Below are 17,437 nucleotides of genomic sequence, written 5' to 3'. Positions count from 1 at the left end.
AAACCGTTTTTGATTTGTTAACGATGGTGCTGCTGCATATATGTCCAAATAAATGTCAATTGCATTTACCTATTTTTATGAGATCATTCTAGTAATACAATCAAGTCTTTTTCGTAAAAAAGAACCAAAGCAATTAACCACAATAATCAGCTCATATAACTACACTCAAACTGTACAGTTTGAGACGTACTTTGTGGTTTACCGTCATTTTCATTTTCAAAAGTTTATCAAACGTTGTTTTATTCCATCCCCTTTTCAACTGGTTTACAAATAATATTTTTAATACATTTACATTAAGAGCACTTAGTTATATATAGAAAAAAAACGAAGCCAATGATATCTCCATCAAATTAATCCTTGAACTTGCCCAAGATGATCTCATTGTAGAAGGGCACACAATTCATACGCACGTTGAGACGAGCGCAGAGCAAAAAGATGCCCGACAACTTTCGGTGAATGGAGTAAATCTCCTCGGGTGGCGGACACAAACGATGCGCCACCATTGTGGGCACCAAAGCGGCCAAGCGTTCCGTCGTATTCTGTTTGCCAAAATCAAATTCGCCATCATAGCGAAAGATCTCGCCCAAGATCATCACGGCATCGACGTGCGCCTGCTCCATCTGCTTCGTCTCGTAGCCAGTGAGGAAGCCCATCTCGCGTGACATCTCCAGCACACCCTGGCGATTGTTTTGCGCCGCACTGATGATCACCTGGCGATAGCTGCGTATGAATTCGTGCTTGTAAAAAACGCGTCGAGCCAAAGTCGATGAGCATCAGTCGGCGACTTGGCGCATCGTATAGGAAATTCGACCAATTGGGATCCGTTTGCATGCACTCAATCTCGAACAGTTCACGCAAACACAGCTTCAACACGGAGGCGGCAATATGCGAACGATGTTCATAGCTGAAAGAGTAAAAAAAATTGAAAATAAGTTATCGAATAAGCTGAAGGTTTGCCCTTTTATGGAACCCATTGACTTTGTGTCTCGATTTACGCTCGTTACGAAATTTAAGTAGGTGTTTAATTTTATGTATAACAAGTTTCAAACCTCTGCAAATTTGTTGTCTTTAGCTCTTATATTTGTTAAGCTATAGCTATTTCAACAAGCGGACAGACAGAAAGACGGAAGAACAAACATAGATTTTGCGTTTTAACTGTCTTTTAATGCTTATATTGATTTACAAAACGCATTCATTGAGAATAAGCATTGCTTATCTAGTCGCTTTATTAAGTTCTAGCTATTTCTATAAGCGGACAGACTGAAAGACGGACGACATGCTAGCAAGCAATAACTTTATGATAATGTCCCTCTACTCTATCTGCTACAATAGTTGTCTTCATCTCCCTCTTTCACTCTCGCTCTCTCTCCCTTTCGTACTCACCTCAAGTCGAAGCACTTGTCGAGTGGCACTCCAGGCACCAATTCCGTGGTAAGCACACTGGACGTGGTCAGCTCACGCACCACTCTGGGCACATAGTACTCCGGATAGGGGGCAATCATCTGGCGAAACTTTTCCGTGTACTCCGCCTCCCTGGCATAGTCCACCTCCCATTGCAGCTCGCGCTTCGCCACGCGCACGACGTTGTCAATGAAGAAGCCTTGGGGAAAGACATCCCACACCTTGAGCATGCCCACCAGATTATCTATATCGCTCTCAATGCTCTGTGCCACACCGGGATACTGAATCTTAATAGCCACTTCCATGCCGCCGTCTTGCAAGGTAGCCCGATGCACTTGACCAATGGAGGCGGCAGCAAATGGTTTGTCATCGAAGCTGGACAAGCGTTGACGCCACTCGGCGCCCAGTTGGGTGGTCATCACACGCTCCACCTGCCAGTCGGGCATGTAGTCCGCCGCCTGACGCACACGCTCGAATGCTTTGGCCAGCTGCGGCGACACCACATTCGTGTCCTGAATGCTCAGGATTTGGCCAATCTTCAGCGCTGCGCCACGCACCTTGCACAGCGTGTCCACGATGCGTTCCGCATTTGCCGGACTGAGCAACGCTTCGCGCATATTCGTGGAGCCGCCCAAACCGAGGGCCCCTTTGGTTAGCTCGTTGATGGTGCCGATGCCGAGGCCAGCGAAGAGGCCGCCAAACGAGGCCATGCGACCAAGACGCGAGGCAGGCACACGACGCTGCTTGGCCACTTTGCTCAGTTCGGGTAGCGCGACTATACGAGAGAATGAGAGAAAGTGACTTAAAAGCTAGCGAGGATTAGCTAAGCGCATTTGCCACTTACCTGGCGTAGCTTCAGTGGCTGTTGCCGTGCTGCTGCTGCTGTCGCTGGCTACCATGCGCATTATGTTGTCCACATACTGTGTGTCCTTGTTGAGCTTGGAGGTATCCACGGAAGGCGTCTCCTTGGCAGGCAGCTGCTTCTTCTCGGTGTTTGCTGTGCGCAAGCTCACATTGCGATTCTTGTTGCGTTGCGACAAAATCTCCTCAAATTCATGCAACGTTATAGAGGAGATATCCAGTTGGCTGGCATCCACTTGACCGCTGACGTTGTTGCAGGGAGTAGCAGCAACTGTTGCTGCTGCTGGACCTGCAGCAACATTTTGCGTGCTGTTGATGTTGTTGTTGCTGCATTGCATGGCTGTCAAGTGATCGCAACGTAATCTCGATGTTTCCAACAGCTGACACAATCCCTGGGCCACTACGTAACCACGTTCGCCACTTTCTTGCAGCAGCTGTTGCAACTTCTGCAGCTCGACACCTGGTTGCTGTTGTGCTGCACGCAGCGTGTTCGTTGTCTGAGTCACATTCTCGCTGAGCAGTTCGCGTAGACTCGAATTGCTCCACAGATGCTTAGTCAACGCCAGATGCTCGCGTCCGCACGCCTCCGCAACCAATTGCAGGCCGCGCAGCACCCCGAGCACGTCTTGCGCTGCCCGACTCATGACCACTCACTCTCACACACGAGTGGGTGTCTCACTTTCTTGATCTCTCTCTCACTCTCGCACGCTACTCTCAGTCACTTGTTGTTGCCGGCAACGTTGGTCAGCGGCCGCTTTGGTATTGCATTTAGCGCTATATTATTGTGTCAATTGGCTGCCACACACAATTTAGTTTAGCTCGCTGATGTCCAAAAATGTTTACAGTTACGTAAACATAAATAAATAAAATGCTCGCACCGAAAGTTGCGAAATTAAAAACAGCTGTTTAGCAAACAGCAACAACAACAATGTGTGTGCTAGCGTTGCCAGACGACGCACGACAGCTGCGAGTAATATCGATAAATTCTCTACGTATTATCGCTGCATATAAAAAAAAAGCTTATTTTATTTAATTTTTAACAAGTGTAAAATAACTACCACGCTTTAAAATAGTTTTATTTTTAAGGAAAACAATAAATTCAATAAATAAATAATTAATAACGGATGCCAAGGAAATAGCTTGTAAAATATAGTTATCGATATCTGAGAGAACACTAAAATATGCGTGCACTTAAATAATAGCCTCTTTCCACCTCTCGGTTTTCTTTGGTTTTCTTTGGTTTTTTCACGTTCAGGCCGAATGTTACGTTCGCCCCATGTAAAAACCCATAAGAAAAAAAAGTCGGTTTTTCTACGTTCGCGAGCTACGTAGAAATAGCGAACGCACTTTTTGGGTAATTATGCGATATTTTGATCGATATGACAACGAAAAAGAGCTCACCACTAACAAAACAGCTGACATTAAAGTGCGCCAAGGTATGAAAATAGAAAAATAAAAATTTTATTTTGATTTTTAAAGCAAATTTTTTATATTTTAGATGAGCCAAAAAACTCGAAAGCCGTCAATATCGTGGAGTGGCATCCACAAGGCTATGTTGTTCGAGTTATGGGAGGAGAAATGTAGTGCCTTTTTTGGCCAATCCACAAAGGCGCTCCACAAGGATGCCAAACTCCTCCCTATTAATTCGAACATTATCTTCAAAAAATGATTCGTTGTTTCCAGGAACATCGCGCTCCTAAAAACACCCATGCCGTTGCTAAAAAGTAAATGTATTTATGTAAATATTACATTGCTGCCAGCAATGGCCTATACTCTATACTTCGCTAATTTTCCCTCCACTTCGTTAAAATCCTCATAAAAATTCTGCAATTTAATAAAATTTTCCATCTTCAAATGCGCGTGCTGTTTTTTGAAATGTTCGCCAACTCGTGTTTACATTTGAACAGCTGATATTTCAGAGCGGCCATATTGAGAAATTTACCGTTGCCCATATTTTTCGGTTCGTGCAGATGGAAACCCCGAAACGGGACTTTAAAAAACGTAGAAAAACTGAGTGAGGTGGAAAGAGGCTATAAAATTATAAATTTAAAAGACAGAAATTTGAATGCACAGGGCATACATTTCAAATAAATTCATAACTAGGTTACTGCTGAAATTCTTGCAACAAAGTTGCAAAACAAATTTGCAATTGATTGATTGATTACAGTGCTGCCATCTTCACAGCAGTTAACGCTCTGGCAGCGCCATTAGCCAGTGTGTGGCAACAACAAAATTGAATTTGTCAGTTATAAATGCGAAGATGCAGTCAATCAACCTAAAAAAAAATAAAAACAGCTTTTGATAGCGAATTAGATTAGCCAGAGTGCAGTGCAGTGCTGCAGTTGGTGGTTGTCCTTGACACTGACTGTGATTGTCGACCATTGGAATCCGCCTTGGCGTATGCACAATTTATGCAGGCCGTAATAAAAACAAAAACACAAAAAAAAAATGGAGAGAAAGAACACAACAAATGGCAAGAAACGTGTTTCCATGGAAAGCAAAAGCTAAGCAAAAGGCAAATGACACACAGACCAAAGCACGTTAGATTTTCATGGTCAAAGTTTAGTCGATTACGTCGCTTATACGTAACGTGAAACTATTATACCCTAGAACCAAAAAGAAAACAACAAATACAACAAAAAGTCGTCGGGCATTAAATGCAAAGCAAAGCCTAGAATGATTTCGTTTTTTTTTTAGTTTCTAGTTTCGTTAAACAGCAATAACAATAATCAAACACATCAATTTCAGGTCTTCCCCATTCATACAGGTTATTTAAATGTCTTTTTTTTTGGTTTTTGGTTGTAAGCAGAACTGGATTCTTTTTTGTTGTGATTTTGATTTCGCTATTTTGCAGCATCACACGTTTGTTTAGTCATTAACGCCTTTTATTCTGTGTATTGTGTTAGATAGATCGAGCGAGCATACCCGATGTATTTGCATTTGAGGGTATGACAAGAAAAGCCTATTAGCCAACTAATTAGCTTACGAGCGTTGTAAAACAGTTCAGCTCGCAGATGAGTTAAATATTATGCCATTTAATTAGCCAATTACAGTTTTACACTCACTAATTACTTTTTGCTTTTAGCATACACCTTAAATTCTTTGTGCATTGCATTCTCTTTTTTTTTGCAACATTTCATTGTATAATTAATTGGATATGCATATGACATCCATAAATTTGTTGATTTTTATCAAAATAACTAATATTGTTGCTGCGCATGGCGCATAAGAAATTTGAATTGAAATCCGTTTCAAACTCTCTGGGATCATCAGCGTCGCAGTCGCTGTCTCTGCTCGCGTCGCAGTCAGCGCCGTTGCTGTTGTTGTTATCGCGTCGTCGTCGTCGTCGTTGACGCTGACGCTGACGTCGCTGTCTTCGTGTTGTTGCATTGCGGTTGTTGTTATTGTTGTTGCCGCTGTTAGATTGTTGGCCGTTCATTCGGGCAGCTCGATTTGCCGCCGCCAAAACTCACAGACAATTCAGTTTGAATTCTGCCTTCAAGCGCTTTAGAACATACGAAAAAAATACAAAACACAGAAAAAACAATAAAATAAAACTTGGCCATTATTTTAGCGCGAATTATTTGTAGCTAAAAATTATTGTTGACACAAACATTGAAATTGTGTGTGTGCGTATTAATTTGTTGGGTTTTTTTTTATTGTTTTTTGACATATTAATTAATTATTAAGTCTGGATTGTTGTTGTGTTTTTGGTTTTCCAGCGTTGCAATTTGCAATTTTAATTTAGTTTTGTTTGCTTTTGCTTTTCTTACGCGATCGATTCGTTGATAACAAACTGAGACGCGTCGCGAAAGCCTTAACACACACATACACTTGCACACATACTCTTACACACATACGAACGCAAACTAAAGAGAGAGTTTACAGTTTTAGTGTGCGAACGAAAGCAAGAGAGAGAGAGAGATAGATTTGAAGTCATTGCTCATCGCTGTTCTGCTCGAATTTCAGTGCCAAGAAGTGAGAGGAACGATAAACGGTCCACACAAAATAACCGAGGACGAAAGCAAAAGCCGCCATTTTCACCTCCCCCGCCGCCCACCAAATGCTATCGAGCATGTCGTCCGGAAAGATTTTGCCCCGTCGCCAAGCGATTCCCGTTCTCTATACCAGAGGCACTCACTATGAGGTCGGCTTCGATATGGTAAGCACTGCAATTGTCCTTTGACCTTTCACTGGGGAACACCAAGTTCAAGTCACGCCAACCTAATTATAGACTCTATAATAAACTATATAGAACGGCAACCCACACAAAAGACATACCACAATTTACGTTTTGGGGGGATTTCAAATGCAGGAAATTGTAAAATTCTTTTTTTTTTGAGCACTTTGCTTCTTTGACTAATTTTGATCGATATTAACATTTTTGACTACAGTTTAGATTGACGTAAAACGAAAAACTTGCTTCAAACAGATATATTTTCAAATATTTTGCATTTTTGTAGATATAAATATTAATAATTGCTAAAAATATATATTTTATAAAAGAAAATTCTTTTTTTTTGTCATTCGTAAAATGCTGTTTTATTATATTACAAATCATATCATAAATCAATCAGTAATTACCTACAACAAAAGTTCTAAGTTTAAAAGAAATGAATAAAAATAAAATTAAAATATTTTTTTTTTAGATATAATGTTAATTATAGACAGCTATAGCATGCAGCATGTAGAAATTTCGTAAAGAAGAAATGTTCTGAGTTCTGAAAAAGCAATTTAAAAGTTTTATAGATCATATAAGTTGCAGTCAACATAGAAACATTTAGTATATTTCCAAAACTAGAAACAACTTTTATAAACAAACTGAATTACAAAAAGGCTGCAAATTTCAAAAATAAAATTGTTCACAAATTAATTTTACAGATCTATTATAATCTACTGTTAAGTAAAGGCTTTAGTAAAGGTAATAAAAGTATTAGAATCTGCTGTAAAGTATAGTGTAAAAAAAGTCTTCTGAGATCCGAGAGATAAATTTGAATATTTAGAAAAATTTTATTAATTTGTAGTTTTCTAATTTGGTCTACGAAAAAGCTGAAAGAGACTTTAAAAGAGAAATTTCCTGAGGCAATTTTCATTATATTTTTAGATTATAGACAAGAAATACTGAGTAAGAAATTTTCAAATTTTCAAATGAAATTTCCTAATATAATTTACATTTTTTATATAGCACATTCAAAGTAAATAAACGAGTTACTTGTTAATTGTTGTATAAAAAATAGTCAATAGCAGTGTTGAAGTGACTTCTAAGAACAAAAATAAAAACTTAAAGAAATTTCAAAATAAAAATCTGATATCTGAAATACCCACTGTTGGGGCATTAAAACGTGAGCGACTATAGGGAATTTACAATTTCTAATTGTTCGATAACATATACGATTTTAATTTCTAATTACGAATGAGAAGCGAAGTCAACGATAACGACTAATTAATGCTCTAACATTAAAACATTCGACAGCTGTTTGGAAAAATAATAATCCCAAATATGAAATTCAGAATTCAGCATTCCCCGCTTTATATAGTATATAGCTGGGCGATCTAATTAGCTGTAGCATGTGTGCTATATCTAGTTGGAAGTATTATTCAATCTTGGCAACTTTCAAGATCGCTGATTAATTAAGAGAGCAGACTGGAAATTGCATTTGTAATATGATCGAATGATGATCGAATTCACAATGCATTTTGAGTTGTCATTCAAGCAGAAAATTCAAATTTTTATATGGATGTGCTGTGAAAATGTGCGAATTCAAAATTAATACAAAAACTGCGAAAACTGCAAATAAAAAAAAGGGAAAGAACAAACTATAAATAAATAAATAAATTGCATTCGCATAAACTCAATGCAAAACTAATTAGCTATTCAAATCGAAATTGGCATAGTAAAAAAAAAAAAAAAAGATAAATATGGAATACACGTAAAATCCAAATACAATTGGCTTTCATTCAAAAACGAAACGAAAATGTTCATTGAAAACTTATTTCTCGCAGTGCAATTAGCATTTATTTGCAGATTGTTTGCATTGTCCCAGTACTTTATTCTTATCGTATATTTATATATATATATATATGTATAGACTTGAAGGCGTTGTACTAAAATCCCGATAAGCGAAACTGTGTTAATAACAATCAGTCGTTTAACACTCTCCACGCATCCATAAAAATAACAAACAAACTGACAGAGAAATTATTAAATGATACTGCACAAATAAAAAACGAAAATAGATCTGTTGCTCCATATAGATTACAAAGAGAGCGAGAATCAGATAGAGACAAAGAGAGAATTACATTTTTATTTTTAATGCGCGTTGCACTTTTCTGTCAACTTTTAGCTATTCATCTACAATTTTAATCTGCCTGAAGTCTATGTAAACTTTAGCTTTCAGTAATCGCACAAATATAGTTGACCTAATTATTTTTCGTAGATAGCAAAAATATACTATAGACTTTGATATCGCTTCAATTGAACTAATACAGTCGATGTAGAACTTTATTAATGAAAAAGCTTACTTGCAAAACTACTTAAATTTTGATATGGTTAACATTTCCATCATTTTTGCAAAGACTTGATGCCAATAAAAGTAATGTATCTTCAGCATGTAAATCTTAGGTATTTATTTAAAGTTTAGTAATATCAAGATTATATCTTGATTTACAAATATTTAAAAATTGTAATAATTTCTACAAGTATTAGATGATGTAAATTCTAAAATATTTAATTCAGCATTTAAATTAAAAGTATTTATATATTTATGATGAAAATTATAAAAAATTCTGCATAAATTTGATGCCAATATAAGTAATGTATCTTCAGTTCAATAGTTTTAAATTAAAGTTTATTTAATTAAAGTATTTTCAAAACATTCTTTAGAATTTTTGATTTTTAATTATTTACCTAAAGTTTACACATTGAGAAAGTTATATTTGAAGATCTTATCTTAATTTAGCGGTGTTTTAAATTTTCATCATTTGTATAAAGATTTGATGCAGATATGTCCCAATATATAATCCTAGATCATTAATTAAGTCTTGATTTAGATAAGATTAAAATTTGTATAATTTCTCCAATGATTTGACACAAAAAGAATAATGTAGATTCAGCATTTAAATTGAAATTATTTGTATATAGCTTAGGACATTTTGCATTGATGTACTATACTTTAAATAAATAATACCTATAAATAAAATAATTTAACTAATAAAGTGAGTAATTTCTAAGGATACAGTTAGTTTCATCATTTTACACAATACATTTTTATGTACAAATTTTCGCTTTACTGCAGAGAACATTTCATAATTAGTTTCAAATTTTGTTGAGGCAAAGTTGAGTATTAAATTTCAATATTAATTAAATTAGTTAGACTTTATTCTCTTCTAGCTATCATCGTATTATTTCTTTGTTGCTTGACCCAGTTCCTGTTTAACCTTCATTTTGTCGCTCACACTCACTTGCTGTAGCTTTGAACCGGAATCGGTTGCAACTAAATATATATAATAAAGCTTAGTATAAGAAAAAAGCGAAAAAGCGTGAACAATTGGCCAATATCAAGGACAAATGGCAATTAGCATGCAGGCACGCTCCCGGGCCCAAGATCAGTGCCAGAAATCCGAGGGTGTCGAATGTCAATAGTCACCTCTGGACATTTAGTTGTCGACTACTCTATATATATAGTTTGTTGTTACATATTCACGTAGAGCGACCTGTTGGGGGGCCCACCCTGATGGTGATTTTATTTTTAAAATGAATACAAGTATTCAATTGCGGCCAACAACGGCGAACAAGACTCACTAACAATGCCCATTATTCATACTATTCACTGTACTGTCGCTTTTTTTTATTTTTTGTTTGCACTGCGATCGGTCGTGATCGATTATGCTTTTTTTTCTTACATTTATTGCTGTCGCTGTTGCTATGTCTATTTTATAATCTCTTTCAGCAATTGCTTGAAACATGCACTCATATTTCGATGTCTGTCTGATTTGCATATTCAAATTACGAAAAACTGTAGCCAAATAAGTCTCTTAAAATAATACTCTAAAAACTATTTATTGGCGGAGTCGCGTTTTTATTTACCCTAATTAGAATAATAAAAGAATCTATAATGAATAAAAAATGTAATCTACAATTTCTATATTTTATTTTATTCTCGATTGCCTTTTATCGGAAATATTTCTAATCTTAACCATAATTTCTATTGCATTTTATTAGGAATATTTATATTATTATACTAGCTTAACCTAGAGCAATATTTCAAAAGGTGTTCTATATGCTTGGAAATATTTATATGTATTTATTTTTTTTATAAATACCCCAACAATTTATTGTATTAAGTTCTTTCCAACATTTTTCTTTAGTTTCTGTTTATTCTGTCAGGTTTTTGTATCTTGTATTGAACATTTTTTGTATCTTCCTATTTATTACGAAATTACATTTTATAGGCATTTTTATAAATACCCAAAAATTTATTATATTACTTTTTTACATTGTTTTTCATTAATTTCATTATTAATCAGTTTATTCTGTGAGGTTCTATATACTCCTTTTTTCTCTTAAAGTTATAAATCATATATCATGTTTTGCTTTTCAATTAGTATCATCTGTTTAAGTCGAATAAACCAAATTGGTTTTTCGCTAAACAAGTTCATTTGTAAAATTTGAATTTTATGCTTTAATAAAATGTTCTAATTAAATTAAATGATTAATCTGCTTAACAATAAAAGTTCAAATGACTTAATTCCTTTTTTTTTTGTATTTTGTATTATAAATATAAATATTTTTCAAATAAAGTGTTCTAAAGTAATTGTAATTTAAAATTTTTGAAATGAACAACAATTAAACTAGAGCCAAAATAAGTCATTAGTAAATAGAACAAATTATGTTTGTTTTCCTTATGTTCTTCGTTCAAAAGCAATAATTTAATTTTACAGCCATTGTAAAAAGACTTCAGGAAACGAGAACTTGACTTGCAAAATATTATAAGAAATTACCTGAACTTTTAATAAGCAGCTTCGAGTTTCATTTTGAGCAGTAATCAAATTTACGATTGGTCATTAGAAATCGCGTTTAGTTAGTAATCAAGAATGCTCCCCGCGGAGATAAACAAAAGCAAGAACAAACTCAATTGGCAAATTGGTTAGAAAGTACTCAAATGTATTCACTTCTCAATTTTTTGTTCTTTTTTTTATTACAGGGTCGCACATTCGGCTCGATGATCAAGAACTTTCTGATCTTATCGCAGCCACTGAACGAAACCTACTTGCCGCAATATGCGACCACAAAAGGCAGTAAGTATTCTACCCCGAACTTCAAAAAGCAATCAACTTGGAGTACTCATTGAGCAAGAAGTGAGTGACTAATGTGAATCATTTGGAATCGAATGGAATCGTTACAGGGCAAATCTATAATGAGACGCTTGAATCGGTGAAATGTAGTTTTCCGCAATATATACGCGAATTGGAGGGCGTGGCCGATGGTGCCGAAGTTGAATTCCATAAGGTGAGTGAATCACAATGATTTTGAAAATTATGATTACCCCACAACAAAAAAAAAACGAAAAAAACATGAATCGACCCCCCTTTGAGTGGCTGTAATAATTAGCACTCCAGCTGTTAACAATTAACTGGCCATTAAAACAAATACAAAATATAAAAAAATAAATGAAATAAGCTAATCTGTGGGCGGAAAGCGGGGGCCAAAACAAACTTCAACTTGAGCTTTCTAACGGTAAAGCTAATGCCAAAGTCGTCGTCGCATTTGTTGCGTGTTGCGTGCTGCGAACTTATTTTTTTTCTTACTATTTATTTTGTTGCTATTTTTGTTGTTCAAGTTGCAAGTTGCAAAGCCCATAATGTTTTCAATGACAACGACTTATGCACAACAACATGCCACATGCATACTTAACCAATTCAAGATATACTAAGTATATATGTTTGTATAACAGTTAATTACAATTGGCACTCGCCTAAAACGAGCACATACATAATTAGCGCTCAATATAAATTGTGTATTTTAATTAAATTACATTTATGAGCTATTAATCGCCATCTCAGCGATGCACTCAACTGTGGCGCCTATTGTTTTTCTATCTTTTTATTAATTTTTTGTCTTGTCAGGGAATGTAATCGTTATCAGTTGCTTTATAAAAATGCCATTGTTATAATTATCTTTTGATTTTCCGAGCTTTTCTTTGACATTCACTATTAATAACTAGTAAACTCTAGTAATTTCATGCATTTTTAAAGTTTATCATCATTTTTAAACTAAAAAAAATAAAACAATTTTAAAGAAATTAACAACAAAATAGATTTTCATTTTTAAAAGTATTAGGAATGAAAGATTGATGAGGATATGAATCAAAATCTTAGTTTAGAACGAAAAGGAAAGTAGATTTCGTACCTAAAAATAAAATAAAAAATAAAAATAAAAAAAAATCAATTTGAAAAGCATATAAAAAGGAGATTAACCATTTTTTGAGAGTTATTTTTCTTAGTATAAAGAAAGACTAAAGAATTTATAAAAAAAAACGCTCAATATAAAATACAAAAACATTAAAAAAAAACGTATAATATTTTTCCTGTATTTATAATTGATCGTTTTCCTAAGAAGTTTTTATTCCTTTTTAAAATTGAACTTTGTTTTAACAAGTTTTTCAATTTATTTTGTTTCTATGAAAATGATGTATTATATGAGTATAATTATACAATCATTTGATCTATAATTTACTTTAAGATATTTAAACGACAATGTAAATACTACCTTTTTACTAAAAACAAACTCATATTTTATTAATGACTTTTTCAAATGTTCGCACAAAATACAACTTAATTGTAGTTTAATAAAACTACTTGAATTTTAAATCACGTAAAGAATGAATTTGGAAATTTCATTACAAACATCTTATAAAAATGTTCAATATTTTGTAATCAACGAATCAGTTCAAATAATAATATATAATTTTAAAATAAGAAAAAGTCAAAAAATTGTCAATAGGGTTATAAATTCAAAGTTTTATCATTATCGATAAAAAGTAATAATACTCAAAAATAATACATTTTATTTGAGATTATGATAATGAAACTGCTTAAATTCAATCATTATTATTAGAATTTCAAAACTTAAAATAATTGAAATGAGTATTACACACAATGTTTGTCTGTTTTTTGTAACGAATCAAAAAAAAAAAAAATCAATAATATTCAGTGTCTGAAATTGTGATCAAGTATTGTTATTATGATGTGAGCTGTCGATTCTTTGTTATTATTTTGATTGCACTGCTAAATACTTGCGGCAATTAATTATGCAAGTCACACACGCAATACAATTGAGTGCAGTAATTTTTAAATCATACTCTTGAGCAATACCGACAGCTGCTGCCAATTCAGATCATGCCAGATCATGCAACATGTCGATCATATTTTTGATGATTTTTGGATTGATTTTCCAGTTAATTGCCAGCACAATTTAGCTGTCCAATTGGACAGCAGCAGTTGTAGGCAGCGTTTACTGTAGGTGCTAAACGCACATTGGTCATTGAACTAGTTCCGTTTTCGCCTCTTGTTTTTTTTTTTGTTTTTGTTTTTAAGCCAATTTGGTCATATAAAATGAAAATGCAGTCAAGTGACAGAGAGAAGCCCGTCAACAGTGCTAAATAAGAAGAAGCACAAGAACAACAAGAAGAAGAACTAGTCTGAGAGCGTTACAAGGGTCTCACATTGGCTTCACAGACTTGGCGTATTAGCATCGTAACAACATGACGGGTTGTTTTTTATTTATATTTCTATATTTTTTTTTTCGGTTGCAATGCGCAGCTGCCAATATAATGTGTTATAATTTTTTTGCGTGCTATTAGTTGGCCAATTAAATGCACGCAAAAATCGCAAAAGTAACCTTGGCCTAACCGCCTAGCGACCGTTGTCGGCTTATCATCAGAGCTCACGACGAAGCCAGTCAAGGGAATGACAACACTTTGGCTTTGGCTTTGGCTTGCATTCGGCTGGCAATTGCATAATTATCATTCAATACAGATCAAATTAGCAATTTTCAGCTGCCAATTAACAGCATAAAGCCTACAACTTAAAATTCTTTGCATTCGCTTTGAGTTCGCGATGCTATCGCGATCGATCTTTGTCACTATTGCAGTCACGCACCCATCTCTAATGAAGCCGGCTTGTTCAAATGAAGAGTGCAACGCATGTTAATTATAATCTGTCATAATTCATTGACAGATATTGAATTCTTAAATGCTGTTTAACATTCTTTGTATTCGCTTTTAATTTGCAATACACTTATTCGATGTTTGTTACTATTCTAGTCACGCACCCATCTCTAATTGATCTCCTTAATTAAAATGCAGACTGCATCACTTGGTCTTCAAAATTTGATATGATTTATTGCCAAAAATTTAAATTTTAAATACCATTTAACATTCCTTGAATTCGCGATGTTATCGATCGATATTATAGTCACGCACCCCTCTCTAAATAAGCTGGCTTATTAAACAGGAGAATGCATCACATGTTCATTAAAATTTGTTTTAATTTATTGTTCAAAATTCAAATATTGAATATTTATGAACTGCACATTTCAATTCAATTTCAATTAATTACTTGTCATAAACAATTGTGATCGAAGGTTCGTCACTATTGCAGTCACGCACCCATCTCTAATTGATCTCCTTATTTAAAATGCAGACTGCATCACTTGGTCTTTAAAATTTGATATGATTTATTACCAAAAATGGAAATTTTGTATAATTATGGGTTGCACATTTCACTTAATTGCAATTGGGAGTTAAATTGTTTTGTGCATGTTTTTTGCTCATTTCAATTAATATGCAGCAAAGTGTTGCAGCTCAGCGTTGAACGTGCAATTCATCATAATTAATAACATGCTTTTTAAATTGCTTCGCCAATTTTGTGTGTGCTTTTCATTAAGTGTTCCTTAACCCCGGATCAGCGACAACAATAGAGATCAAAATAAGCGAAAAAAAGATGTTGATCACTTCATCGGACTGTTATCGATCTTTCAGTCGATAACAAGCTTTTTTATTCGGTGATAGCTTCTAACGTTTCTTTCTGATTGCTTGAAAGTTGATTGATTATTTTTTGATTTTTAAAATAAAAATCTATTTAAATTAAAATTTTGCTTTTTATTATAGATGAGTACATGACTTCAACTTAAATTATATCTAATGTTCAGCATTGATATTTGTATTAATATTTAGAAATCAAATCATAATTATAATATTCAATGTTTAATTAAATTTAATAAATATTATTGTTATATCGTAATTTGTTCTCTGCTTTCAATCTTTTATTTTTAGCTATTTCTGCTGCACTTGGACGAGATATTGCCGCAATCTCTGAAGCATCAGCCTCGCAGCAAGAATCAACCAACTGGCTGCTCCTCGATCATTGTGAACAAGCCGCATTGCGTAAGTCAACTGTTGCTCAACTGTTGACAGCAATGACAGACCCCTTTTCTCTCTCACCCTCTCTCCCCATGACTTTAGCGCTTGCTTGGCCACACTGAGGATGCTTTGACAGAGACGCTCAATCATTATTACTTTGTGGTCGCTCACATCATCAGCGATAAGCCGGAGGGCAAATACAATGTGAAGGAGGAGCACTTCATGTCCCTCTGCTATGCTGGACACTTGCCCGGCTACACAATGAGCCACAATCAACACGGTCTCGTGTTTAGCATTAACACGATCAGCGCCGAATTGTTGCGCAGTGGCAAAACACGTAAGTGGTCAATTTCCAGTCTATGAATTTAAATATAATAAAAAATATAAAAATATTAAGAATATTTTAATTATTGAAATTGAAATTCGAAATTCAAATTTGTTAAAAGTTAAGGTAGAAATAAAGATTTTCAATTCAAACAGTATTCTGTAAATAAGAGTTTAAATTCAACTTAAAATTCCATAAAGATTATCGTCTTTTCAATAAAACATTTAAAAATTAATGCAAAACTCAAGATTTTTCATTAATACATTATTATGTAAATCAAACTACAAATTTAATTTCAAATTTCATAACGATTATCTCAAAAATTATTTAAAAAATTCCTCATTTTAGATGTACTGAAGTACTTAAGCTTAATTATTTTTTTATTCGATAAAGAAAAATGTTAATTTTGTTTGACTTTTTTAAAGTGGCAAATTCTTTGGCTCTAATTTTTTTATACAAATTTTGTGTTTTCTTCTGATACCTTAAACTAACATACACGTCGTATACTCAATTTGCTTGCAGCACGTCATTTCATCACTCGAGCGTTGCTCGCCACCAGCAATGTGGATGATGCCTTCAGGGTGCTGCAAGATGCTGGCGTTGGTGCCGCCGATGCGTGCTCCATTAACTTCACCTTCTTGGGGTAAGCAATATCGCATTTTGCACTTTGCAACACTACTTATGACTTAATTTCCTTGCAGCGATCCTCGGCAAATGTTCTACAACGTGGAGATGGCGCCGAATCCAGAGCGTAAAAATGAATCCCATTTAAGTATTAAGGAGGTGCCCATGGGTTCCTTCAATTTCCATGCTAATCAGTAAGCTTCAGCTGCCCCTCTTAGTCATTTTTTTTAAGAACAAATACAAAATAAATATTATTTTTGACAGATTTGATCGCATTCACATGGATCAGGCCAATGAGCCCATGGTGGAATCGAGTGTCTCGCGAATGCGTACGTTCTGCACCTACAAGCCGCCGGCCAGTGAGCAGGATGTGCGTAACATGCTGGGCGATGCTTCGGGCGGCTGTTATTGCGTGTGGCGTGATAATGGCAAACCGGATGAAGTGGTTAAAACCATTTCTATGGGCATTTTCGACTTGAATGCCAAAACCTTTTCACTCTATTCGGACAATCCGAGTTATACGGAGCCTCACTGCACGTTGCCTCTACTTTACAAATAGATTTTTTTTAAAGTGATTATTTTTAAACACATTATGAACTCATTTTACTTAACAAATTTATTTAGCGCTTTTTATTTGTGTGCTATAGGTATTATAAATTTCCATTAATATCATATAAGACGTAACAATATATGTACTTTTTTTGTTTGTGGGTTTAGCTAAAAAGATATCTGCATATATTCCAATAAATAAATACATTTGAAATGGATTTTAAATGTGTTTTTAAATGTATACGTTAATTGGCGC

At 34.7% G+C, this 17,437-nt stretch overlaps 2 protein-coding genes and 1 long non-coding RNA gene across 4 annotated transcripts; 1 reads left to right on the top strand and 2 right to left on the bottom strand.

The window, feature by feature from the left end:
• Positions 1 to 218: 218 nt before the first annotated feature.
• On the bottom strand, positions 219 to 3,191 carry LOC132796263 (atypical kinase COQ8B, mitochondrial). The gene is made up of 3 exons (XM_060807361.1): positions 2,246 to 3,191; positions 1,384 to 2,176; positions 219 to 904 (listed from the first exon to the last, which is right to left on the bottom strand). Exons 1-3 carry the CDS (start codon positions 2,904 to 2,906, stop codon positions 565 to 567), a joined length of 1,794 nt encoding a protein of 597 aa, XP_060663344.1. The 5' UTR covers positions 2,907 to 3,191; the 3' UTR covers positions 219 to 564.
• A 2,559-nt stretch (positions 3,192 to 5,750) lies between these two features.
• Positions 5,751 to 17,399, top strand: LOC132796472 (beta-alanyl-dopamine/carcinine hydrolase). Of its 2 annotated transcripts, none has more exons than XM_060807654.1 (9): positions 5,751 to 5,885; positions 6,232 to 6,424; positions 11,466 to 11,559; positions 11,667 to 11,770; positions 15,597 to 15,707; positions 15,786 to 16,020; positions 16,531 to 16,651; positions 16,710 to 16,826; positions 16,897 to 17,399. In XM_060807654.1, exons 2-9 carry the CDS (start codon positions 6,326 to 6,328, stop codon positions 17,189 to 17,191), a joined length of 1,176 nt encoding a protein of 391 aa, XP_060663637.1. In that variant the 5' UTR covers positions 5,751 to 5,885; positions 6,232 to 6,325; the 3' UTR covers positions 17,192 to 17,399. The 2 variants fall into 2 exon arrangements, with proteins under 2 accessions (XP_060663637.1, XP_060663636.1); XM_060807653.1 differs by having other exon boundaries at positions 5,751 to 5,891.
• On the bottom strand, positions 6,314 to 6,656 carry LOC132796473 (uncharacterized). The gene is made up of 2 exons (XR_009633560.1): positions 6,544 to 6,656; positions 6,314 to 6,486 (listed from the first exon to the last, which is right to left on the bottom strand). It is a non-coding gene; the product is annotated as an uncharacterized LOC132796473 (long non-coding RNA).
• Positions 17,400 to 17,437: the final 38 nt, after the last annotated feature.

This window comes from Drosophila nasuta, chromosome X (genome assembly GCF_023558535.2).
Source record: "Drosophila nasuta strain 15112-1781.00 chromosome X, ASM2355853v1, whole genome shotgun sequence".
Classification (NCBI taxonomy): Eukaryota; Metazoa; Arthropoda; class Insecta; order Diptera; family Drosophilidae; genus Drosophila; species Drosophila nasuta.
Note: the sequence above shows the minus strand (reverse complement) of the source record. Positions and strands in the feature narration are given on the sequence as shown.

Bases quoted from the DNA above. Each gene is read 5' to 3' on its own strand.
- LOC132796263 (XM_060807361.1), bottom strand. From the start codon at position 2,906: ATGAGTCGGGCAGCGCAAGACGTGCTCGGGGTGCTGCGCGGCCTGCAA. The intron at 2,177-2,245 runs GTAAGTGGCAAA...TCTCTCGTATAG, and splicing joins AGCCACTGAAGCTACGCCAG to TCGCGCTACCCGAACTGAGC. The intron at 905-1,383 runs GTGAGTACGAAA...TTACTCTTTCAG, and splicing joins GACAAGTGCTTCGACTTGAG to CTATGAACATCGTTCGCATA.
- LOC132796472 (XM_060807654.1), top strand. From the start codon at position 6,326: ATGCTATCGAGCATGTCGTCCGGAAAGATTTTGCCCCGTCGCCAAGCG. The intron at 11,771-15,596 runs GTGAGTGAATCA...TTTTATTTTTAG, and splicing joins CCGAAGTTGAATTCCATAAG to CTATTTCTGCTGCACTTGGA. The intron at 16,827-16,896 runs GTAAGCTTCAGC...TATTTTTGACAG, and splicing joins TTCAATTTCCATGCTAATCA to ATTTGATCGCATTCACATGG.